This window comes from Nanorana parkeri, unplaced genomic scaffold (genome assembly GCF_000935625.1).
Source record: "Nanorana parkeri isolate BGI_ZX_2015 unplaced genomic scaffold, ASM93562v1 scaffold55, whole genome shotgun sequence".
NCBI classification, from domain to species: Eukaryota; Metazoa; Chordata; class Amphibia; order Anura; family Dicroglossidae; genus Nanorana; species Nanorana parkeri.
Window position 1 is genome coordinate 352,300 of NW_017306323.1, and position 26,785 is coordinate 379,084.

The 26,785-nt window shown below is 41.9% G+C and overlaps 1 protein-coding gene across 2 annotated transcripts in view; it reads left to right on the forward strand.

The window, feature by feature from the left end:
• The window catches only part of LOC108804365 (tropomodulin-3-like), a 69,803-nt gene that overhangs the window by 15,377 nt on the left and 27,641 nt on the right, over positions 1-26,785 (forward strand). The window contains exons 2-3 of one of the 2 annotated variants that reach the window (XM_018576074.1): positions 12,943-13,133; positions 19,480-19,636. In XM_018576074.1, coding sequence (XP_018431576.1) covers positions 13,017-13,133; positions 19,480-19,636 — 274 coding nt within the window. In that variant the 5' untranslated portion in view covers positions 12,943-13,016. Of the gene's footprint in view, positions 1-12,942; positions 13,134-19,479; positions 19,637-26,785 lie in introns of those variants that run through there. The other variant, XM_018576076.1, reaches the window with a different exon arrangement.

The following is a 26,785-nucleotide window of genomic DNA, read 5'->3' on the forward strand; positions in this document are numbered from 1 at the left end:
TGTCGTACGAAAAGTCGATCGCATACGATTATCGTACGATAATCGTAAGGTGTATGGGCACCTTTACTCTCTTCTCCATGCTGGAGGGAGGGCACAGCAACCAGTGGGCACATGCAATAGCCAGAATGCTATTGCAGTTTGAAATGGCCAAAAGCAGGCTGGCTATTGCACCAGCCCACTACCTGCTGTATTTACATTCAGCCTTAGTCCCAGTGCCAAGTTCGAGACCTGATGAACCTGGACCTCATATTGAGTGTTACTGCTGGCATTGGGTGGCAGTTCTGTTGTGTCCCAGTTCTACCTCTTTTAAAGTGTATGCCAAGCCAAAACATGGTTTTGGATTGAGTAGGGAAGGGGTAAAGGTAAAGCCCACCTTTTAAAAAAAAAAAAAAAAAATGTGAGCATCTTCCATGTTACACCCTGAATATGGGTGTAAAATGAAACCTGTCATAAACGAGCAACGCGCTTGTGGTGCCATTGCTTCTAATGGCACCCCAAATACAGTCAGGAAAATGTGCACAAATGCGTAGGGATGAGCTAATTTCCTGCGTTTGTTTCACGTGCATCACCCATTGAAATCAATGGGCCACATGGCGGAAAAAGCAAAGGCGACGTGCTTTCCCAGTACACCAAGGTGTGAACAAGGCCTGCAACCCCTGCCAGAATATATTTTGCTGCCTGTGTCCCACTGGGGAGATTTCCCTTCACATCCTTCCAGCAGACGCACCAGGAAGAGAGAAAATCTCTCTAATTTAAATAACATTCATAAAATTCTCCAATCCTCTCTATTGGAGGATTTAAAGGAGAACTATGAGGTGAGTGATTTCCACTCACCTCATAGTTCTAGCCGACCTGTGACAATGAGACTGTCACAGGTCGGCTCAGTAGATCGGGAGGTGAGTGAACACATACAGGTGTTCGCTCACTTCTCGATCCTGTCACAGCTCTCTGCCGTGACATGGAGGGGCTGGATTCCCCCCTCCCCGCTCCGATCCTCCAGTGCTGACTGGAGGAACAGACGGGGGAGGGGGCGGGTACAGCTGGCTCTGCCTCTAGATAGGCAGAGCCAGCTGTCACTCACGCAGCTGGGTGGATCCAGTCATAATTGTCGGGATCCGCCTCAGCTGCGGTGTCTAAGTATACCGCAAACTTTTGCTCGTGGTATACTGAGCTTAGGGTGACGGGAGGACGCTAGTTTGTGTCCTCCCGTTACCCTAAGGAGAACTATGGGGAAAAGCCCTAACCCCATAGTTCTCCTTTAATCTTGAGGTGGCAACTCTAAAATTTCCAGTCACTTTCTGTCTTAGTGATTGTGAGCACCTGGATAAATAGAGAAGAGGGTAAGATAAGGATTATGGCATGCCTTACCATCTGGAGTATGTGCACAGGGATGTCATTTGTCTGTTCTTGCTTTCTCCTGCTATAGCAAGCTGTCAGGATGAGCCAAAAACTATCAGCATGGATCCATAAACCTCTATCTATGTAAACCCCTATTCAGGCTAGGTTCACACCTAGGCGATTTATCACGCAAAATAGAGATTTGCATTCAAGTCTATGGAAGCTGTTCACAACTTTGCGATTTTGTGACGCAGTAGAAATCGCCTGTCGCATAAAAAGGTGCAGGAGCAATTTTCAGGCGGTTGTCGCGCACTTTGATTCCAGAGACATCTCTATGCTTTGAAAACCGCGCGGTTTTCAAAGCAAAATCATGCGAACAGAAACGTGCGACAACCGCACAAAAACAGCTCACCAGCTCAGTCGCTAAGGTGTGAACCTAGCCTCAGGGCCATTTCAGCGATCCATGCGCATGGACCTAGAGTTGATGGCTGAGCTTGTCTGGATGTGTAAGATGGAAGACATGAAACAAAATGATTTTTGTAGATTGCTTTTGATCTGTAAAGCACTCTATACATTTGCAGTGTAGTTCGAGGAAATGATTTAACAGATCAAATAACAAAGTCTCCCTGGGGCTGTGTGCATAAAAGTAGCTACTGGATAAGCAATAGACATCCGGGCTGATGTTCTCATTGTAATATTTTAAATGCCAGCATATTGTGCTAGAGCTACACAAAGGGATAGAAGAACAACGTGAATGTTAATATTTTATTATATTTCTGTTTTGGATAGAAGTGGGAACATTTTAAGAGAACCAGTCTTGCTGGGTTTATGCATGAATCTGTAAATTCATTCAAGTACCTTTTTTACTTTTGGCAAAAATGTATCTTATTTGTGTATCACTCGGCTGTAGATCCTCAAATAATCTCTGAATTGGTGCTGACACTTTTGTTCCCCATGGTCCCTGTGTGTGTTATAAAGTGGCCACAGCTCCAAGGTGGCTCCTGTGATGGACTACATTCTCAATACAAAGCAGTAAACAAAATGTGAGATTCACAGGTGCACATGGAGCTTTTGGTGTGTGTGTTGTACATTACAAGCTAAAGCAGAGGCATCGGCACTCCAAATTTGCAAAATACGTCTATTTTATTGACGTGCATCATGGTAAAAAACAACGAACGTTTCGGGGTCACAAAGGATCTCCATCAGGTTTTACGTCTATTTACGTCTATTTATTGACGTGCATCTATTTATCTATGCATCTAAGGATCCCCTTCATCAGGTTTTACGTCTATTTACGTCTATTTATTGACGTGCGTCTATTTATTGACGTCTATTTATTGACGTGCATCGTGGTAAAAAACAATGAACGTTTCGGGGTCACAAAGGATCCCCTTCATCAGGTTTTACCAGTGTTTTTTTTTTTTAAATTAGGCCTGGTTCACACCTGGCTGTTTTACAGCGCGTTCCTACGCTATGTGAAAACCAATGATTGCCTAAGGGCATGGTTCCCACTTGGGCGTTTTACAGCGCGTAGGAACGCGCTGCAAAACTCCCTATGCCCAAAGAAGTACAGGAGCTTCTTTGGGGCGTATTTGCCGCGCATATCCATTGGGATACAGCCAGGTAGCCCTTGGCAACGCGCGTTTGTCATGCGTTTTTACTGCGGCTCTCGGTAAAAATGCGCGGCACGAAACGTGCGACAAACGCGCATATTCGATACGCCTAGGTGTGAACCCAGCCTTAGGCCTTGTTCACACCAAATGCAGAGCAGATCCACTCAGGTTTCTGCACACGCAGTGCAGTGGGTTGTGCCGCGTTTTTGACGGTTCCGGGCCGTTTTTGGAAAAAAAACATGGGCTTTCAGTGCGTTCCAGGCATTTGCATGTGTTCCAGAGCAGGTAAAATAGGGCCTGCTGCAGTTTTTTGACCTGCTCTGGACCTGCTCTGGACCTGCACGCTGCGATGTGAATTGGAGCTAAAAATACCATTGGAATACATTGGACGCAGTTTTGATCCGGTCTGCTCTGCTCTGCACCTGCTCCGCGCTTGGTGTGAACAAGGCCTTAGGAGGCTTCAAGAGACCTATGAGAAGGCCTTATGTAGCCTATCAGACTATGGTGACTTTACTGGCGAATATGTTGAAGGAACACAGTAGGCAGCTTCTAGTAGCATTTACCCTTAAATTGCTCCATGTACACCCCTGTGAATAAAGTACTCACTATCTCAAGTTTAGGAATTATCGCATACATGGCATTAGTACCACTTTCCATAAACGTAAACCTTATATTTTACCGATCCCTTTAAAAGCATTATCCTCAATGATGACAGGACCTTTATGTTGCTAAGAAAGTTCATTGAGCCATTAAAATCTTTTGTCATTTCAGCAGTGTGCGTGTGACCTTTTTTCCCATGGAAGATCTGCAGTTTTCTGTGTGACAACCAGTGCTTTCAACACATAATTTGCTGCAAGGTGCTTGTTTAGAGATGACAGAAGGAGAGAATATTTGCCTGTTTTCTTGTACATGTGGAAGGATACAGATACAGCCAGTGTTGGAGCACTCACTGCATTTGTCAGCTCAGAAAAAGTCATCAAATGTCTCTTAATCTCTGTGACTGGCAATTCGGAAGTCTGGAGTGGCGGTCGCTTTCTAAAGCTTAAAGTGTGTGTCATGTCAGATACCATTTGCAGTATATTTCTGCAATACATGCATATATTCCCATGTTTTACCCTGCAAGGACAGCAATATCTGTTCACCTTTCAGAAATCCAATGTTCTCCTACTACCTTCCAACAAGTAACGTTTCTGGATTACAAGAAATTATGTCAGCTTTGCCCAGTTGTCTTATTGTTAAACTTTAGGATCCCTCTTCCTCCACTTATCTTCACATCGTAGGAAGGAATCGTTTTGTAGTCCAACATAAGAGTGGGAAGGGCTGATTAGACACCTTGAGATATCACAAGCAGAGTGAACAGCTTTGCATTTCTGCTCTTGACAACCGATATAACAAAATGTTTTCTATTGCTTATTTAACCGACTAAAATGGAGCTGATAGAAAGAGTTCATTATTGGGGTATACATATTCTTTAATGCACACAAGGAATGTAAAGTGGGCCCCAGTGTTTTTGCCTTTTGCTGAGCTTGGCAGTCACTCAGTAGGTGCTGCTGAAGAAATAGAATTCTTTTTATTATGTGTGCAGTGCATCTCCTGTAGACATGGCAGACGTGAAGGGCTCCAGGGAAATAGGCGATTTACCTCCAGCAACTGTTGATAACTCCTGTGTGTGTGTGTAGGAGATAATCATAATCTTATATAATCAAGTGTTCTTTTTTGTGCCACTGTACTGTGCCCCACTGGGCATTTTAGAACTGAAAGCATGTGAATGCATTTTATGCTTCCTGTGTGTGATTAATGTACAACTACATTCAAACCGAAAAAATACTTACAGTGCTCTGCTAGCCTAAGTAAAACAGAATTGAAGCATTCGTTTTTTTCCAAATTCAGGTTTCCTATTACTTTGTTCATGTCTGTGCCGTCCATGCAGTACGCATCCATCAGACTCTATGGGGGGAATTCAATAAAGGCTTAGCAACACTTTATGGCGGTATGGACCTTTGAAAGGTCCTGCACTAAATATGAAAAAGCCCTGTCCCAAGTTTGCGTAGCTTTACTGGCACTTAGGAGACATTAAGATTCTTAATTGCACCACTTTTAAGGATCTGTCGCTATGACTGGGACAGATTCAAAAATAATTAGTGCTGTACAGAGAGAGACTCCAGGGCTCACAGTGGGGCATTTATTTACTAGGATTCTGCCATTATTATGAGAGCTTCCCATTTATTGGTTGCCAGGATACTGGGTGTCTGGCATCCTAGCAACCAGTTATGCATCCCCAGCCCCATTCGGCTGCCTGCCAGGAGATTCCCCAGCCAGCACCTGAATGTGAGCAAAGGTGCTGGGGATGCTAGCTGACATGACATGACTTTTATAACGGAGCTGCCCATATCTCTGCCTGCGACCAGTTTCACAAAGGATTATCATATTCATATAATATTAACCCCTTCGTGACTGACGACGTACAGTGTACGTCACCAGAAAAGGGGTTAAGCACTTTCCTAAATTCTTACTTTGTATTACCTAGGTTTGTGGCAGGGTTACTTTAAAGCAGGGCTGGACAAATGCCAGGAGTCGTAGCCAATGCTCCTTAAAAATTACAGCTGGCACCTAACTTTTTAGGTTTTTATCTAGGTGTTATCCATGGGGCTGGCTTCTAAAAAAAATCCTGCTTGCTTCCAGATTAATTTGTTTACCCCTGCTTTAAAGTAGTATTACACCCTTGCCTATTATTTCCTGGTTCCCTTTAGATCAATACTAACTTTTTTTATCTTCGTTTACTCTCAAACTTTTTTTCATGCTATCCAAAAATGATCCCCGCTATATGACTTGCCACCACTCTTCCCTGAACTTCCTGTTGGCAGGCAAGTACTGTGCATATCACGCATGCAGGAGAGAAACCGACTGTCAATCTGAGAGCTGGTGGGTGCAGCAGTACTACTATGGTTTACAGAGGTGGCTAGCTGTCTGTCGACTTTAGCGTAGAGCTGTAGTCTCGGGAGCGCACACGTAAGGGTTGCTCAAGGGAGATCCTGCAAGGCAATAGAGCTACCCTAAATCTGGATATTAGAGCTAGCACTCTGAGTACCAGCTCATTCCGAAGGAAACTTAAAAATGACTACAACAAGGTCCATTAAACTTGATTTCACTAGCATTTGCATGATTTTCATTAGGAATAACATTGCACACTACTGTATTTGGAGCCTTGCTATGGTAGCCAATGTCCTAGTTTTGACCCTAGGGACATTGGTGGCCCCAGTTCCTCCATTCCTAAAATAATTTGACGTTTTCTTTATAACAGCTGGAAATATTTCTGAGCTGACCAAGACAGATGCTGGAATGTGGATTAATATCAGTTTGTATACTCCTTATTCCGGTTATGTCCCACTAGTGATTTACGTGACTGGAAATAGAGGACTGAATTTTACTTCTCCAAACAAGTTAATTGCTCCTAGTTCCTCTTGGTTTTAGCTGCTTCATTTAGCTGCATGGGTCCAAATGTATGGAATGGGTCAAGGTATCATGCTGGTGCGTTCATCCGTTTGGTTAAACCTCCTTTAAAGTTTTGGTTGCAGTGGTATTCACAGAAAAAGGAAGAATCTCATTTGACACAAATACAGTAAAAAGAAACACTTAGCGGACCATTTAAAAAGCATCAGTAAGGCCCTACTGCTACTTTAAAGGAGAACTATGGGGTCAGTGTTTTTCCCCATAGTTCTCCTTAGGGTAACGGGAGGACTCAAACTAGCGTCCTCCCGTTACCCTAAGCTCAGTATACCGCGAGCTACAGCTCGCGGTATACTGAGACGCCGCACCTGGAGCGGATCCCGACTTAGATGACGGGATCCGCCCAGCTGCGTGAGTGACAGCTGGCTCTGCCTACCTAGAGGCAGAGCCAGCTGTACCCGCCCCCTCCCCCGTCCGTTCCGCCAGTCAACGCTGGCAGATCGGAGCGGGGAGAGGGGAATCCAACCCCTCCCCCTGTCATGTCAGAGAGCCGTGACAGGATCGAGAGAGGAGGGAACCCGGTATGTGTTCGCTCACCTCCCGATCTACTGAGCCAACCTGTGACAGTCTCATTGTCACAGGTCGGCTTAGAACTATGAGGTGAGTGGAAATCACTCATCTCATAGTTCTCCTTTTAATACCAATAAAAAAAAAACACATTTATAAAGCAGTGCAATATGTTTTGTGGGCCTGTCAAGCATGTGACCAACCTCTTCTCCAATCACAGAATTCTCTTTGCTATATTTAAAGGAGAACTATGGGCTTAGGGCTTTTCCCCATAGTTCTCCTAAGGGTAACGGGAGGACACAAACTAGCGTCCTCCCATCACCCACAGCTCGGTATACCGCGAGCTACAGCTAGCGGTATACTGGGACGCCGCAGCCGGAACGGATCCTGACAATTATGTCTGGATCCACCCAGCTGCGTGAGTGACAGCTGGCTCTGCCTATCTAGAGGCAGAGCCAGCTGTACCCGCCCACTCCCCCGTCCGTTCGCCAGTCAGCGCTGGAGGATCGGACAAGGGAGGGGGGAATCCAGTCCCTCCCCTGTCGCCGCTCTCTGCCGATACAGGATCAAGAAGTGAGCGAGCGCCGGTATGTGTTCGCTCACTTCCTCTACTGAGCCGACCTGCGACAGTTTCATTGTCACAGGTCGGCTAGAACTATGAGGCTGAGTGAAAATCACTCACCTCAGATCTCCTTTTAAGTGTATGTAAACCCTAACAATGAACTTCTCTTATTTGCTACCTTTTGGTCTGTTAAATATAGCAGTGATCACATGATTGTGAGCCCACCTACCAGCCTCCAGCATAAAGAACCCATTAAAAGGCTTGCTGGCGCTAAGGGGATAAGGGATAAAACATGGTCAGATGTGCATGTGTTGCAGAGATTACTGCATATATTTTTGCCTTGATATATACTTTAAGCAGAGCAATCTCTGTGGGACACCACACTGGAATGGACTATAAAATGCAGGCCACATTGTACAGAGTGGATACTGATATCTTCTCATCCTAAGTGTACAGCTGGGATTTGGTACTTTTTTCAGGATCCCCCCCAAACACTGCTTGCTGTTTTGCTCAGGATCCCTGCCTGCCAGCGACCTTTTTTGGTTCTGCTCAGTTTTTATACTTGAGATATAAGATAGATCTAAACGCTATCTGGATGACATTTATATTGTTTAAAGTGTTGCGTATAATAAACAGTTACCATTTGTTAATAAAAATGGCACCATGTTTGAATAAAATGAGGTGATCAGCAGCATCTCGGTGCTGCTGCTCACCTTCAGCTTCTGACTTCCTGTCCTACTTTGCAGAGTATCTTTTAGGTGTAGCTTCCTGATGGTGATGTCAGAACTTGCCTGCACAGTGTTTGTCATTGTGACTAGAGTAGTCTCTTCTGGGAGCACATGCCATAGAGTAACAACACAAAAGCTCCATTTTGAGACAATTGTCACCCTTTAACGGTGTCTAAAAAAAGACCCTCGCGGTAGGATCACCAGGTATCATTTTAATAGAAGCTGCAAATTTAAAGTGATTAAAAACAATCCTTGAAATTGTTTTTTAACATATTAAAGCTTATACGATGGGGTGGATAAACTAATATGGAATTCAGAAGCCAGTCTGTCCAATCAAGGAGCTGGCAGGGTTTCTTTAGGAGCCAGCTCCATTGACATCTAGAGAAAAACCACAAAAGTTAGGCGCCAGCTGTCATTTTTAAGCAGCATTGGCTACCTGGCTCCTAAGATTTGTAAAGCCCTGTTATAGGAGATTTTAGTGATTTGGGTTTACTTCTGAGAGACCTACCCATGCTATATGAAATCTCTGCATCCCTGGGAACTGCTATTGCATACCTTTTTAGCTGCCTATTATTTTGACAGGTTTTGAGCAGTTGTGTCTCGGTGTATGGCAGTGTCAGACCTAAGCTGGGACAATGATTCACAATAATATCATCCTCTTGTTGGATACAGATGTGTCTGTTGATGGGCAGACATGGGAGAGTATATTGTTTTGGTGGGTGTAAACTTTCTTGGTGAGTAGGTAACCTTTAGGCCTTTTTTAGAATGTCCAGTACCTTCAGACCTTCGGCACCTGTATTGCTGCCTACTTGTGTCTGTTGTAGGCTTTGATTCACAATGCTCCCGGAAAGGAAGGCTCTGACATGCTTGAACACCTCCGCAAGTGCAGACAGGCTTCTTTCCCAGAGACTATGTTTACCATCCGCCTACGCTATTTCAATGGTCTTATTGTCCATGATGCTTTGTCATCTTACTAGCTTGGCCATCCCCCTGTTCAGGAAGCTACGATCCTTGTCATATCTCATTTACGCAAGATAGAGATACATTTCAACAGCATGAAAAGTGGTTGATGATTCATAGTTTTGTAAATGTGTTTGTGTGAGTGTTTTGCATGAGAATCCTGAGAAAAAGAAAACTTTAACTGTTACATGAATGAAATGAGAGGCAACAACAATAAGGTCTAGAACTATTCATAGATTGCAAGACAGTATAAATATTCTTTTTTGTGTATTTGTTGACTCGCAGGACTTCTAGCTATCAAGCATGCTTCAAATATATAATCGTATAAAGGTTTATGCAAGGGTTATGTTATGTTTTATGTAAAGGTTTATAAGATGCAAATGAAGAAGGGAAAAAAATTAGAGCTCCCGATTGCTCAGCACAATACATTACCAAGGTTGTTTGTACAGACTAGTCCTTGGCTCCAGTATACTCTGTTATTAGTTACAGGAAGAAGTTTCCTAGCCTGATACTGCGCTGATGACTGTTTAATGTTTCCAGTGTTAGAGGACCGGAAAAACTCCCTCTCCCCCTCTTGTTTCGGAAGATAAAGGTTTACTTTATCGCCATCGCTGTGCAAGTTATTTATCAAGCTTCTTATTCTTCACTTTTCTGTGTTTCTTCAAAGAAAATTAGAAACGCCTCGAAAAACAAATGCTCGAAATACATTTTTTTTAGGTTTTAATTTTAATCTATATTTATTTCTTATGATTAATCAGTCTCATATTGTATTCTTTGCTAGTTATTGCAGATATACTGTATAGCAGTCCTAATGATGAATGGATAGTAAGGGCTTGTTCACACCAAATGCAGACCAGATCTGCATGAGTTTTTGCACACGCAGTGCTGTGGGTTGTGCCGCGTTTTTCATGCGTTCCGGGCCGTTTTTGGTTTTAGTTTAGAATGGGCTTTTAGTGCGTTCCAGGACGTTTGCATGCGTTTTTGATGCGTTTGCATGCATTCCAGAGCATGTAAAATAGGGCTTGCTGCAGTTTTTTTTCATGCTCTGGAACTGAATGCTGCGTTGTGCACTAGAGCCCAAAATACCATTGGAATACATTGGACGCAGTTTTGATACGTTCTGTAACTGCTCTGCTCCCCGAACACGCTTGATGTGAACAAGGCCTCAGTGTTGCTTTAGTTCTTCAGTGAGAGGAAAGTGTAATCTTTCTTTTATTATCAATCATACACTGGAAGAATAACCATCTGATATTTTAATGATTGTTGTTAAGGATAAGGCTCTCTGGGTAGGTACTCTCTGGGTAGGTACTATCTTGTTATTTTATGTGATTCTAAGGCAGCAACAATGCTGAAGTGCAAGCACCGCGTGGTACCTGTGTTCCTTTTCTAAACAATTCTTGTATTGGTGTGGAGACCATTGCATCCTAGCCCAACGATATCCATAGGGTGTCAGAATTACACGCTGGCCCACCCATTGCTATTAAGCTGTCAAATGGCAGAGCCCCTACTGACCAGTAACGTTCTAGCTATCGTCAGTTGAATGACACTGGGTGGAGTTAGTTGTGGCTTAAATCTGCCCTTGGAGGAAAGAGCCTGCATATGTACTGAGCAAATATGGCTTCCATACTTAGAAACAAAGTTGTTCAAACCTTATGAAGCATTGCTCTTATAATTAGCTGATCCTTTTATATGTGTACAATGTGTTGTTTTGAGCTGAGAAGAGTTGGATTAATAAAGATTTTGTAGGATTTCTCTTTCACTATTGCATCAAGTAAAGGTTTTACCATTTCACATGAAGGTTTGGACACTTTTGGTATTCAGGTTATCCAAATTCTCACAGTCTACAGACCGATGTACTATATATTGCCAGAGTCTCATTGTGCTAGTATTGGTGGACCGGCAGTGATATCAGGTTATTGCATACTGTAAAAAGATGTGATTGTCAGCCAGTATATTTATCATGCCATTATATCCAAGTAATTAGTTTAGCCAGTGATATGGCAAGGATTAGGATTTGTGGTTATAGAGCAGCGGGTGACCTACTAATAGTTGGTTACTTGCGTAAAAGGGTGTAAAATGGCCAGGTGTAGTTGTTGGTATTCCCTCGTGTGAAAGTACCATATGATCATACCGTGACTGGTCTTCACAGGGGCAAACAACACTGACGTTGCATGTGCAGTATACAAAATCTTCTTTGCCACTGTCTAATGTATCATCTTCCTATCGGTAAGAAATAATGCATCTTGTTCTAATAATGCTTAGCTAGTAGCTTCCAATGCTTTGAAGGCCATAAACATTGATTTTAAAAATGGTGAATGAATAATGAATGAAAAGCAATGTTTAACATGGTACCACTTATTAGTTGTGTACAGATGGATCTAATTTATTGTTGGCTTGCAGAATAAATCCTCTAGATCCAAAGGCACTTGTATATAAAAGATGGTTATCTGCCAATTGTTCTCAAAGAATTGGCCAGTTGTTTTTTCCTGTAAATTTTGGATGTTTCTCTAAGAGTATGTGCGCACTTTCACTCTGCTTTTCTCCATTTTATATGCATGCTTGGGCAATCCCAGATGGTATGTTGAAGCCCAATTGAACCATGCATTTTTAATACTGTAATGCAGTCAGGCTTAAGGGCCCATGAATGAAATGTAGATGAGAAAATCACTGGCGCCAAAAGAAAAACCGTGACACTCTCGAATCCAGCTTCAAACACACAGGGGCAGCTCCTCAGTCAGGGTAAACCGGTTATCTAAAAGAACAGAGCAAAAGGAGCGCCTCCATAAAACCAATTTAATAAAGGTAAAATACAGCTGCAAATGTACTTATAAACGACTTGTAAAAAAAAAACGAGCATTGAATAAAACGGTCTCAAGTGGATCAAGAGGTCCTCAGAACCTCTTCTGAGGAAAGAGGTTTAACCTCTGAAACGCGTCAACCGGAGGAAGATCAGTGTCCATATGGCCCTGGCTTGAACACTTACTCTTTCCGATTTCTTTCGTTTGTCCATCTTGATCCACTTGAGACCGTTTTATTCAATGCTCGTTTTTTTCAAGTCGTTTTGTAAGTACATTTCCAGCTGTCTTTTACCTTTTTTTTATTAAATCTGTTTTACACTATGGAGGCGTTCCTTTTGCTCTATTCTTTTAATTAGGGGCCCGTTCATACATACAGCAGTGATCTGCCTTTTACTGAACCCAGTTAAGGCATGTCACTGCTAGGGAAACACAGAAAAACATTGTTTTCTCTGTGTCCTGTTAATACCACAATGCGGGTGTGATGGGGGGTATGCTGTACTGGGAAATAATAAAAACATGCTGTGTGTTATCACAGCGCAGTGGATGCCACAGCAGGTCACTGCACGGCAGCACACATTGTACACTACCAATAAAGTTAAAAGAAAAAACACATACAGTGACTGCTCCGGCAGTGTGCGGTACAATGCTCGAACCCGGGCCCGAACGCCCGATGCCTATGTGGGAGGATTTATCCAGAACTGCATTGTTAACAGATGATGAAGCTTTAACTAGCGGTGTGAAGTGTCTGCAAAATAGCAATTTTATTTTTTTGGGAACATGTAGTAGAACAATAAAAAAAAAACTGTTAAGGATTTATCTCACGGCACGTAAGCAAGCTAACATTTATGTCACTGCCACTTCTACAGTCGTGTTTAGTGAGGTCCTAAACAAATAACATTTTATTTATTCACTTTTTTTTATTTTTATAGAGCAATAGCTCCATTAACAAGACGGTGATAAACTTGGTCAGGTGTTGGGGACACTTGGCAGATTAGCTGAAGCCATGACCACAGCATTTCGTGACAAGTACAGGGACATGGATGAAGATGAGCTGCTTGGCAATCTCTCCGAAGCTGATCTAAAACAACTTGAAAATGTCCTGGAAGAGCTTGATCCAGAGGTGAGAACAATTATGATGTTATCTTAGGTTGCTAATCAAGCTGTTTACTAGGCTTTGCTTCACATTGTATGGGCCCATGGTAATGTGTAAAGTGCAGTCATCTATAACAACCAATCGGGTTTTACTTTCTGCAGTCATATTGGGTAAGATGCATTCTGATTGGCTGCTAAAGGTTTCAACACGTCTATGTTATTTTATTGAAATAGGCCAGAAGTACTGGTGTAGAAGCTCCACTACAGCAGGGACAGAAATGGTGTCCAACCAATAAATCTTGTGAAATCATATGCAAGCTTAATTTTCTTTTAAAAAAAACAAAATTGTATCTATTTCTCAGGAAGCAAAGTTAATGTTATAACACTGAAAAAGTATGAAGCATACTGTTGAAGCCCTATACCGGGCAATAAAGGAACCTCTTCCCACCCCTGTTCTTTCCTGATCAAGGGAGTTGTACTTGCCTAAGTACGCTATCAATGTCCCTGGAGGGTTTGTTTCCAGTTTCATGAGATGGTTAACCCAGTGCTACAGATTGTTCATTGTTGGCCCAGGCCCCTACTGTCCCCTCAAGCTGGGGCGTCTCTTCTTCTGGATCTCAAGAGGATCCCATCACTGGACAGCCAATGGGAAGTGCCTTGCAGGTAGTGATGTGGTCACACAAAGGAAAAACCTGCCGTAAGTGAGCAGAAGAGGGCAGAACACTCTGGAGCGTCACATGACTGTAGCTTTAAATAAGTAAAAGGGCATTTAGAATTTTGTTTAGTTCAGCCATCACCTAGAGGGGTTTACATTAACCCAGAGGGCTTTCAAATATTTATATTTATTGAAATGATATATTTATAGATATTTTGATCCATTAAAGAGGCACATGAAAACGTAATTGCAAATGTTCCTTCCTGTTTTTGAATGCTAGAGTGGTAATGACCCAACCACTGGTATTAGGAAAGGGCTGTCAACAAAGGAAGGCGTGGTACACAGATAAGAATGAAACACTGTAAAAGGGAAAATAAATTCTATTTGCTAAGCACTGATAACACTTCATAGTTAATAATCAAGGCAAATCATCAAAGAAACGAATTCTTTACAGGGAAATTCTTGACAATAAAAAGTCACTTTTGTTACTGGGTGTCTTTAGAGAAGACAAGAAACTAGTTGCAAGTACATACTATTCTAAATATTTTGCCTCTTACTGCTCTGGGTGTTTTTTTTTTATTTTTTTATATTAAATATATTCTGTTGCAATTGTAGATTATTTTTATTTTCTTCCCAAGCAGAATATTGAAGTATAACTATACATTTTAAAATTTGTACACTCCCTGACTGAATCCAGGGACAACATTCTACATTTTCAAATAAAACATTATCTCATTACCTTTAGCTATTCTTTCGAGCTGTGCAGCACTCCAGTCTCCGGACACTGGTGAGATCACCTGTCACTTTTTACTATCCTCCATTCGCAAAATGTCTTGTGTATATTTTTTGAAGACTACAAGACATTTTATGATTGGAGGAGGAGAGAGAGGGGTGGGAATGCACCCTCTCTCTTCTCCCAATCACAGAATTTCTTGTACTCTTTAAAAAAAAAATACAACACATTTCTGACTGGAGCATAGTAAGAAAGGTTCTGGTGATGCGACCGGAACAGTGTATAGCTCGAGTCGCATCTCTTCCTTTCATCAGTGCCTGGAAGCTAGGTGTTGCATGCAGGGGACTGTGTGCTGCAAGGTAAGATTTTCATACTTTGGAGCAGCCCTCTGCACATAACGCCCAGTGCGGTGTACATACTGTTGGGTGCATACTGCTTACTATCATACTATTCACACTCCTCTCTTGTACATACTGCCCACTGTCATACTCTCTGAATTCCTCTCCTGCACATACCTGCTATCATACCCTCTGCACTCTTCTTCTGCACATAGTTACACAAATTTCTCCTGCATATACTGCCTCCTCTCATATTCCTCTCACTACTGTCTTACACATACTGCATCCATAAACGGTTCTTCACGAATGTTTGTAATCTCCCCAACCTTACCTGTTGTGAAATGGCACACTTTTGCTAGTTAAAATGGATGGGGACAGCTTGCTGAAGAGTAGCCTGTCCCAGATAAAGCAGAGTTTATGGGAACTAATACATTTTAGTGAAAGACTAATATTTTACATATATAAGCATTTTCAAATCTGTGACCTTATGGTTTAATTAATTTGACACTTATGATTGTTCTCACAGGAGCTTAAAATTTTATAACAATTTTTGGAAAGCAGTCTAATTAATCCTTCAATCCCTTCAGTACAGCACACTTGGAGATTAGTTCTGTCTTCTCTCCTTTTCCCCTATGTTCCCATAATATTCTGACTCCTGTCTTCAGAGCTCCTGTGTATGAACTAGTTTCTGTTTGGCTTCTGTTTTGCATTTCGTGTAGAGCAATAGTCCCTCCCCAGGGTCTGTTCTTAGAGCTCCGGGGCTTCAGGCAAGAAAGTACACGAAAAGTCTTGCTGTTTGAAGCCACCATTTATCATGTGCTTGGAGAAACTCTTTTCATCTTAATATGTTTTGTTACTTTAGCTTGCAGTTTCCCAGATTATCAGAATATACTGGTGGTTTATTGTAATACCTTTATTGCTTACCTAATAGGAATATGCAAGACCTCCATTCTGATAAGCAGCATGCAGCAAGCCCCGTAACTGCAAAGTTACAGTGCTTGCCGCCCTCATCTTCATAACATTTTCCAAAATACGGCCCTTATTATCCAAAGACACAACTAAGCTGTTAATTCTCTCGTTATCTCTCACCTCGACTATTGTAACTGCTTCCTCGTTGGCCTACCTCTGCACAGGCTATCCCCTTTTCAGTCTATCATGAATGCTGCTGCCACTCCTCTACCTTGCCCAACTGCTCATTGTCTGCCACATCTCTTTACCAATCCCTGCACTGGCTTCTGCTTGCCCAAATAATAAAATTCAAAATACTAACAACGACTACGAGCCTCATCTTAAAATATCACCCATACCATCCTCTTTGTTCCTCAGTACCTCTTGCTCTCTCACTTCCTTGTTATCTCCACTCATGTTCGCCTTCAGGAATTCTCTACTCTCTCTACTGGAACACTCTACCTCAGTCTGTTCACCTATCTCTGTCCACCAGTAGATGATGCCTGAAAAATCATCTCTTCAAGGAAGCTTATCCTACCTTTACCTAAGAACTGAACTTTTATTTTCTCCATCAGCTCATCCCCACAATGTTGCTACCTTTTTGTATCACTTGTCCCTCCCTTTTAGTTTTTAAGCTATCGCAAGCAGGGCCCTCCAAACCCTCTGGTCTTAAATGGTATTGTAACTGTACTGTCCTTTTTTGTTTTTTTTCTGTTCAATACTTTTTATTGAAACAAACAAAGTACAATATATAAGTACAATAAATGGAAGTATAGCAAATACAATGAAAGAACTTAGACATGATAATATGAGTCAAAGCATGTTAGATAACACAACCGTCTCGATGCATCACTGCAGTAACCATAACAATCAAAATCACCCAACTTTAGGTAAATATCCCCAATGGTCTCGAAGCCCTATAGATGAAAAAGATGGGGGGAAAAAAAGGAAAGAGAGAATATAAGCAATGAGAGGTACAAAGGTCAAAAAGTAGAGAGAAAACGCATGTCTAAATCAGCAAAACCACGCAGTGTCAATGTTGGATAGTTAAGGAATCCATATGAAAGGAGGGAGGGAGGTATGATTTCAATCCAGGGCTTCCACAAGTTCAGAAATTTAGATAATGTGTTGCTCTGAAACGCTGTTAGTCTCGCAGGTTTTGTTTTTTGAAAAACTGTTTGGCTTCCCCAAAGGGTATGTTGGGTGACTTCCAAGCCTTCGCAATGATCCTCTTAGATTCTGTAAGAATAAAAGTTATCAACCGAAATTGGCGATGAGTACATGCCTCCGGCTTCTTATTCAACAATGCCTCTAGGGGGATCCTTAAGGAAAGTCCTGCCCGTTACAGTGTACAAAAATCGGTAAACTCTACACCAAAATCGTTTGGCCTTGAGGCAATTCCACCAGATGTGTAAAAAGAACCTTCTTTCCAGCAGCCCCAGAAACAATAAGGAGAATAGGAAGGAATAGCCCTGGATATTTGTAGGGCACAAAATACCACCTAAACAGTACTTTATAATTTAGCCTCCACCGCTTGAACATTTGCAGAGCTTTTGGAGGTAGTGGAACAAATCTGCCCACAGGTATCTTCATCTATAGATTGACCAAAGTCCCGTTCTAACTTCTGGGCATACAATGGAGGCACGCTGTGAAGTTTATCCAACAATAAGGCATACAGAGTAGAGATAATTCCAGGACCCCGAGTGTCCCTGCATATGAGAAGCGCTCAAAAGAAGTTGAGGATAAAGCCATATGTGATCCTATCAATCTTTGCAGGAAATGTTTCATTTGTAAGAACTGAAAGCTAATTTGTTTGTCTTGGAGGATTTGAAAAAATAGAATACCAAGTCCAAAATGCTTAACTAGGTATAGTGAACGAGAGTGCCCTTTCCGAAAAGCAATAGGATTAAAGTATCCCGGCAAAAATAACAGATTGCCCAAAATCGACATCAGTGGAGCATTAGGGGACATTCACTTCAGGGAACGTTGCAGCCCATCCCAAATCCGTAAGACATGTTTAGTGATTGGGCAAGTTACCACCTTTTCTAAGCTTCGAGGGTAACCAGAGGAGATTAGAAGGTGCTATAATGGAACATAAGTAAGTCTCCAAAAAAGACCCTTAAAGACATCTCTGATTTCCCTGTACCAGTACACCAAAGGAGCTAACTGAGCAGCCTGAAAATATTTTTGGAACCAGGGAAGACCCAGTCCACCCTGTCGTTTAGTTCAATAAAGAATAGAGTGGGATACTCTCGGAAAGGAACCCCGCCCAGACAAATTGCAGTATTTGCCTTTGCAGAGCACGCAATCTGAAGGTAGGGATTGGAACAGGCAAAACTCTCACATGGTACAGAAATTTAGGCAGTAGTGACATTTTAACAGCTGTGACCCTTCCCAGCCAGGACAAGGAATGTTTCTCCCAAGAGGACAATAACAAATTAGGATATGAGAATAACTTGGGATAGTTCACCTAATACAGTTGATCATACGAAGGAGTTCGTTGGATCCCCCATCAGGTCAAGGAGGAGGTTACTAATTTGTAAGGGAATGTCAATTGTAACGTTTGTCATACGGTAGAAGTGAGGGATACATTGAGTGCCTTTAGACTGTGCCATGTTAACATAAACCCAAGAGATCCCCAAAGGGCTGTAGCTGAGTCTCTATTTTTTAAAGAGCGGTGTAAACTGTAATAATACAAATAATGTCTCAGCTTTTGACTGTTTTTGCTTCGGCAAATAGCTTTTTTTTTTCCTTTCAAATCAGAGTTTTCTTGGATGTCTGAATTGCCTGTTCATTTGAAGAGATAATTTAAAGTTAACCTGTTATAATAGAAAAATGGGAGTGGTCATTTTCTTTTTTATAGGTTGCTAGTTTCCTGGCTTGTCATGCGTAGCCTATGGGTCTCATCAGGACAGGTGGATGGGGCATTTCAGATTACAGGACCTCCTACTATTTTCAGTCATGGGCTCCTTCCTCCTCCCCCTTTGTTGTTTTTTTTTTTTTTTTTTTTACTAAAGCACCCCACAATCACACACTATCTCTATAGCCTTTAGTAAAAGCTAGGCATTTATTCACCTCCCAAAAAATACTACAATCAAAGGCAGGTCTAAAATGAGAGGCCTTGATACTGCAAGTGGCGGTATTACAGGATGAGCAGGTCCAGCAGAACATAGTGGTGGTAGGGCCACACAAACTGGAAGTAGGGCACATGTGTATTTTTTTTTTTTTTAGAGAACCCATCATTAAAAAACCTTCAGAGTGCAAAATTACCCAAGGTGCCAAAAGGCCGCTTAGTCTTCAGAAATATGCCCTTGTGCATAAAGTTCCTCTTTTAGAGAGAGACCCCTCTCGGCATGCAAAAATTCGGCATGCAAAGATTCTCCATAGATGCAGTTAAAAAACAAACCCTGTACACGGAAAGATGACACCCATTCTTTACAGGACTCCCAGTTCACTGTCAATGAGAAGAAAATCTTGTCATCTTCCCTGCCAATTTTTTTTTTTCCTACTTCCCTGAAGGCAGCCATGACAAAAGTAGTTTCTGAATTTCCATCTGCGTTATAGTGGATAACTACAATGTGCTAAAATTGGTGGTTGATAAATGTGTTTTAACCTATGTTTTGCATAAAGTGCTTTTTAAAATTCATTTGGTTGTATCCAGAAACCATGAACATCAACTAATGGATTTTTTACGTAACAGAATGCACTGCTGCCAGCAGGATATCGACAGAAGGACCAGACAGAAAAGCAAGCCACAGGTGCTTTTGATAGGGATGGTCTGTTGGATTTTTTGGAAAAGGATGCACTTGCACAGAAGGACAGGGAGGACTATGTGCCATTCACAGGAGAAAAAAAAGGTAAGATAGCCATACGTTCTATATGGGTCCATCTTGAATACAAACAGCACTTAATAGTTTACTTCAAATATTACCAAACATTCAATTTAAGTTATTGAATAATGTTTGGTATTGATGTCTGCAACACTAAAGTAGGGTATACAGGGGTAGATTTTCACATGAACATTCATAAAAATAAAATCCCATCAGAATGTTCGATAATACCATCAGAGGCGTATTCAATTTCGTTTGATTTTTGTTTTTATTTAACATTTGATTTGGGAAAGAATGGACTTTTCTGAGCGAAAACCACATTCACCGTTAGTTCCATTTGATTGAGAAACATTTTCCAACATGACCTTAGAATTTTTCATTATTGCGTTCATCAATTTTCACCACATCAATAATTAGAAAGTTGAACGAACGTTCCGAAAACAGTTTGATTTGTTCTAAATTCTAACCTTGTATACCCAATCTAAGTCTGTCTTTTCTGATATGTTAAAACTCATTGAGCATATTATACCGTACATTGAGCTGTCTGTTGGGTTTCATTTGTGGTGCTTATATACACTCTCACTCACTCTCCCTCTCTCTCCCCCCCCCTCCCTCCATACTGCATTTGTCTACGTATGTAAATCTGATTTTCTGCTATGCAGTCTATTATGGATTGAACATGAAGGGTGTTTCCTAGTGCATGTTGATCACAAAACAAACTAAGTCAAGTATTTAGGTGCCATAAACGGGGCGAACGTACATATTGGTAACTGATTGATTGAACTTGAGTCCCAGCTGATGGACCTGTGACTCAGACATGAATGAATTAAGAGATAGGGTGAACAATTTGGTTACAATACCTTAAATGGAATTGTTTTGCGGCGTTCATACCTGCACAGATATAGTTCACACGTTACTTTTTCTTTGCTGATTATAATTGGTAAAACACTAAAGCAACAACTCCAACGGACTAAATAAGGACACAAATGCTGTTGATTGATTTAGAAGAACTCCAAAGTTTTCCCTTAACCTTTGCAGTGGGGCTTCCCCAGCACTACAAGGGTTAAGTGCTCCTTTTTATCTAGGTGATAAAAAAAAAAAGTTACTCGGCCGAACCTCAGAGCTTGCCGCCGGCTTCTCTGGACTATGAAGCCTGTCTGCTCCTACACTGCAGCATTGGAATGTTCCAATACACTGTGTATAGACCGTGATGATTTAAGGCACCTTAGACCGCTGCAGCGGAGTGGGAGAGAGGCTGGAAGGACCGGTCTAAGAACAAGCCGGCTCCACGGTTTAGGGGGCTTCTTTTTTTTATGCACCTAGACAAAAATGAGCAGCGCGGGGGTAGTTGGGCAACCCCCTCACTCCAAGGGTTGATAAAAAAAAAATCTGCCTGGAGTTCTTCTGTAATGCACACACTTTTTTTTTTTTTTTCTTATTTTTTTTGTTAAACAGCAGACAGTAAATATAGCTGCAGTGATTAGTTTGTTTTTAGAAAATGTTTAATATGTTTGGCCCTAGAATACATTATTATACGTAACTAAAGATTTTATTCTATGGTATGATTATTCCTTTGTAGCCTCACTATTTGCAAATACAGTAAGTTTACACCGTTCATTTCGGTTCCATGGCTGCTACACCTGGCAGTCAAATCTTATTTTATTAGGGCAATCAGCCTGGATGGAAATAGCAGACACAGGAAGGGTGCAAAATTATTAATAGATTATTGTGGCTTTGTCTAAACCGTGCCAGTGCCATGTAGAACAATCTTGCACATCTCCCTACCTGAAATAAAAAGATTTGTTTTTTCTTAATGTCAATGTAAAAAGTACATATCCATCTAAGACTAGCATGTCTACAGGGTGCCAAATGCAGTGAATTCACTGCAGAACAAACGGCATTGTCACTCTGGTCCAGGAAGTGGAAAAATAACAGCTATACTGGCAGGATAAACAGGTAATACAACTATGTTATGGTGGGACTTAGAAATACAAAAATTGCTGTGGTAATGCAAGGGGCAGGCTACATCATGTCATGTTTACAAAATGTTGAATAGTTTTCAGTGAAATGTTCATTTAAAAGGCTGCAAATTGAGTATTTTGTATCAGATTGTGGCCTTATACATGCTTTCCATGTAATATAGCTGGCACTTGTCAAAAAAGGCACCTTTTGTGTAATGAGCGGCTATCATTCACTTTTGGTTTGGGTGGCTACATGCCGAAACCTCTTTCTTTAGTGCACAGGTTAATAATTGCTTTATGTCCATCTAAGATTGACTGACTCTTACATGGCCCATTATTATTTGTGAAAGTCTGCAATCCAATAGGATTTTAGCTTGACATACACTTTGGCCATTCACACTTCATTCATTCACTATTATAATTCTGTGCCTGCTTTGAATCTAGCATTTAGTTTAGTATTGGTTAACTTTCTTGATACAGGGGTCTCAAGTACGGCCCTTGAAATCACCAAAGAGCCACATAATAATCAGTGAAGGTAATGATGCAGAAAACTGTCATAGACCCTGAAAGAAGAGATGGTCAGAGGCCGCGTGCGCTATCCAAGGGGTGGTCAGAGGCCGCGTGCGCTATCCAAGGGGTGGTCAGAGGCCGCGTGCGCTATCCAAGGGATGGTCAGAGGCCGCGTGCGCTATCCAAGGGATGGTCAGAGGCCGCGTGCGCTATACTATACTCCAAAGACATGCTGGTAGATTAATTGGCTCCTAAATTGGCCCTCTATGTATACATGTGAGATAGGGACCTTAGATTGTAAGCTTCTTGAGCGTAGGGACTGATGTGAATGTGCAACTATGTAAAGTGCTGCGTAAATTGTCGGCGCTATATAAATGCATGTAATAAAAAATAATAACATACAAGAGATGGTCAGGGGCTGTGTGCACTATAGAAGAGATGGTCAGAGGCTGTGTGCGCTATACAAGAGATGGTCCGAGGCTGTGTGTGCTCTCTACTAAAGATGGTCAGAGGCTGTGTGTGCTCTCTACTAAAGATGGTCAGAGGCTGTGTGTGCTCTCTACTAGAGATGGTCAGAGGCTGTGTGTGCTCTCTACTAGAGATGGTCAGAGGCTGTGTGTGCTCTCTACTAAAGATGGTCAGAGGCTGTGTGTGCTCTCTACTAGAGATGGTCAGAGGCTGTGTGTGCTCTCTACTAGAGATGGTCAGAGGCTGTGTGTGCTCTCTACTAGAGATGGTCAGAGGCTGTGTGTGCTCTCTACTAGAGATGGTCAGTGGCTGCGTGCGTTCTCTACTAGAGATGGTCAGTGGCTGCGTGCGTTCTGCAAGAGATCACTGTTTTTACAGCCCCCTTGAAATTATTTGTGCCACATTTGATATTTCCTTCAGTAGGATTCATTCTAAAAGATTAGTGGAAAAAACCCACAAACACTGAAAAAGGATGGACAGCACGGAAAAAGTAACCTGGTGAGAAAGAAATAAACCAAGTTGTTTAACCATTTAAAGGCATTCTAAATATTTTTCCTTTTACTGTCTTGAGTAAGCACCAAGGGAAGGAAAACATAGGCTACTGTCTGCAGGGGCCCCGAGAGCCACACAATAAATGTCAAAGGCCTGCAGTTTGGGCTCCATGGATTGAGTCTGTAATGTTACGTTAGACATCAGTGTCCTATTTTATGTCTCCACAATACATTGTGATTTATGACTTGCATGGCACTCCTGTAAACTTTGTACAGCATTCTATAAAGCATATCCACCGTCTTTCCTTTTGTAAGGGTAAAGCCTTTCATATCGTTTTGGTTCTTTTGACTTTTTACTAGGGTCGTAGTCTGTGGAAAACACATAAATGCAGTTAGACTGGCACTGCTGTAGTAAGTAAAATCTTTAGCAATCTTAACGTGACACTAAACTCAGGAGTTAAATCTTAAAAACACATTCAAGTATCTTAACTAACAAAAAATGTATCTTATTTGTGTATGACTCAGCTGTAGATCCTCAAATCATCGCTGAATTGGTGCTGACACTGTCCTTCCTTCTGGAGGGTGGCTACTTTTGTTCCGACAAGGGGGGCTGAATTGCTGCTAATACCAAAGAGCATTGACGTGATCCCATCGTTGTTCATAGTGCTGTTGTTGGCCAGGGGAGACTTCACACCCACTAGCCACAAAGACAGGGCATAGAGGTGAAGCTTTGTGGTCAATTGACCGCATAGAAAAAAACTTTTATTAATGGTATTTACATTGCGATTTATTAGAGAATGTATGCAGGGAATGTATGCGGATGTGCAGTTCGGGTGTGCGAATGACCGCGTATGGCTGTATCCTCCCATAGGGAAGAACAGGCTGCTACACGCATCAACTGTCCCTCTCGGGAACAGCCCAATACGGGCGTGCACGCCACACGGGTGTGTACGCCCCAAGTTAACATGTGAATGAGGCCTTATTGTGTAGCCTTTCCTTTCACTTTAATTACTTAAATTAATAATTGTAATCTGATTATCTGTGTTGGCTTCCTGCTCTCCTGGAGGAAACGCTTTGAAGTTGTAGCATTGGCAATATTTAAGCACTGCTGTGGGAACACAGATTGTGGTATCGTGCCATGAAGACTCTCGGGCCATGTTGTTACTTGTCAAATTCAGATGAATTGATAAATAATACACCTTGTTCGTACATGAAACCGGATAGTTGTCCTCACCTGCTGAGATCCTGCCCTTACTTGTGAGAAGACAAAGATCACTCCAACACTTCTTGTTTTGCCGAAATATCCCGACAGCGGTGAAGTTGCCAGCGTTAACACACTCTCACCATTTGCATGCGCCTTGAATATTCTGAGTATTGCTTACATGGAAGTACACTGTTTGCTTAATGTTTAGTTTTAAGTCCTGTGATTCATTGCCAGCTTTGTCTCCCTTCCTCTCTTTTTATGTACACAATATATTAAATACAATAGCGCCATGAAATGCTTCTTTGACCTTTTGTAGTTACCTCCTTTTAAACTTAAATCTGGCAGCGGGTGGTAAATATAGAGAGATCTATGGCATCCGCTGTCACTTGTCCTAGACAAGTGCAAATTAATGCATTAGTGTAAATTAATCAAAAACAGACCAGAGTAAAGGTGGCCATACACTTTACAACCATCGCAAGACCTTAGTCTTGCGATGGTTGTAAAGTAATTTAAAAAAACGTATGATCTGCTCATCTTGGACAGGCAGATCGTACTTGCGATCATCGCAAGCCTGCTCCCCTAAGGGGAGCGCACACCGGCCCGTTCGGCATTTGTCTCCCAAGCATCATTCAAACCAGCCGAAAATCGTAAGACTTGAAATTTTGAGCCCTGGGCGTGTATGCCGCACAGCTGCCTAAGTTGGCTGACTCCAAGCTGTCATCTTCACTACCTCTGGATCTAATTTAATGATTGACAGCAGACAGTGGGCGGGTGCAATAGCCAGCTTGCTATTGGCTATTGCACATCAGCGGCGGTACGTGGGGCATCGGCGTTATGCACAGGTCTGTGTCCCAGCTGCCTCCGCCAACACAGGCGCGGAGAGCAGCGGGGATTTGAAAGGACACAGGCCGCTGCAGCCACAGTTCTCCTAAATGTACCGGCAGCCGGTACATTTAGGAGAACTGTGGACCCCGTAAGTACGGATTGTCCGTAAGTCGAACGTCCGTAACCCGGGGACTGCCTGTACTTCCATTTGGCTCTTGTATTCTGACAGCCAACTGATTTGGCTGCAGTCACTGTTCAGCCGACAGATTTCACCTTGGCTCCTTCGACTAAAGTCAATAAAAAATGGATAGGGTTTTATTTTCCTAAATAGGTTTTTTTTATTTTTTATACTAGAATGTCAACTGTGTATACCAGCATAAGGCTGATGTCATACTAGTGATTCTGCTGCTGACAATGATTCACTGGCAGAAGGATCACCAAAGTAAAACTTCACTTAGTGGATGCTGTTTCATCTCTAGAACCAGACATAATCTGGATTTCTAGCAAAGGAGAGTGACACCATAAAAGAATGAGAGTGGAGGGAAAGGTGCTGGGGGACAGAATCACTAGTGTGACATAGCCCCTCCGGCTGTCAAATGATGTGCCTGTAGTCCTTTTAATGATCACTGTAATTACACAAGTAATTTGTCAGTGACAACTTTATCTTTTGAGTTACTGCATTTTTGCTCCTTTTGTGTCAGGATAATTGTGTGACAGCATTACGTATTCTGTAAGACAGAGCAGGTGTAATGTGTAGTGTGTAATACCAGTTAGATTGCATAGCTTATCGAACTTGACTTTAGTAAAGTGACATCTGATTGGTCACTCTAAATCACTTCGCTCTATCTTTTTTTATTAAATAACCAGATAGAGACCAAGTGTATTATGTGCTATTTAAAGTGAAACACCACCAGTATACATGCCTCTTTTCTTGACATCTTCTGGATGGTCTGGTGACATCACCACGGCTTCTTTTCCATCTTGTGGTAGCGGGGCGGGTTCTTTCAAGCCTGAACGGCGCTCACGTATTGCCCTGTGAGCTCTGCATGATGACGTCATTCTGGGCTCACAAGAAATGGGCGGAATTACAATGTGTAATTTTGCCCTGAAGAAGACCTCTGCTGCTAGACCGAGATTGGTGAATAAAAAGCTGGCGTTTTACTCTAACAAAATCTTTCTAATTATAAGTCTTATTTTTGTGCGATTTTTAAATCTTTAGTGCACATTAGTATTGAAGTGTTTGTTTCACCCAGAAAAAGTCTTCATGAGGAAGGCATGAAAAGGTCTGTGGTCACTATCCCCCTGTAAAGCTTTTTGAGGTATTAGGAGGCTTCCATTGCTGTTTGCTTCAGTATCTAGGGCTTATATGAATTCTGATATAAAAAAAATGAGGACATAAGTTCTAATACATAAGTTTGTGAAAAAAGCAAAAGCACTGTTCTGGAATTTTGTGGCAATGTTTGACAAGCCTATGTATACCAAGGTATCTAGGTCTTTCGGTGCAGGGATCCCATGTACAGGAGTGTTGGTAAATGTCTTACAGCTTGCTAGGGCATTCATTTATTTTGTAACAATTTACCAGTGTGCTTGTTCATGCATGTACACACTGGATAAAGGAACTTTATGGGAGGTGGCACAAAAAATCACAGGGAATAACGGTATGTTTGCTTTCTTCTTGCTCTCTGCCTTTATGCAATATTAAAAGGCTGTGTTAAAT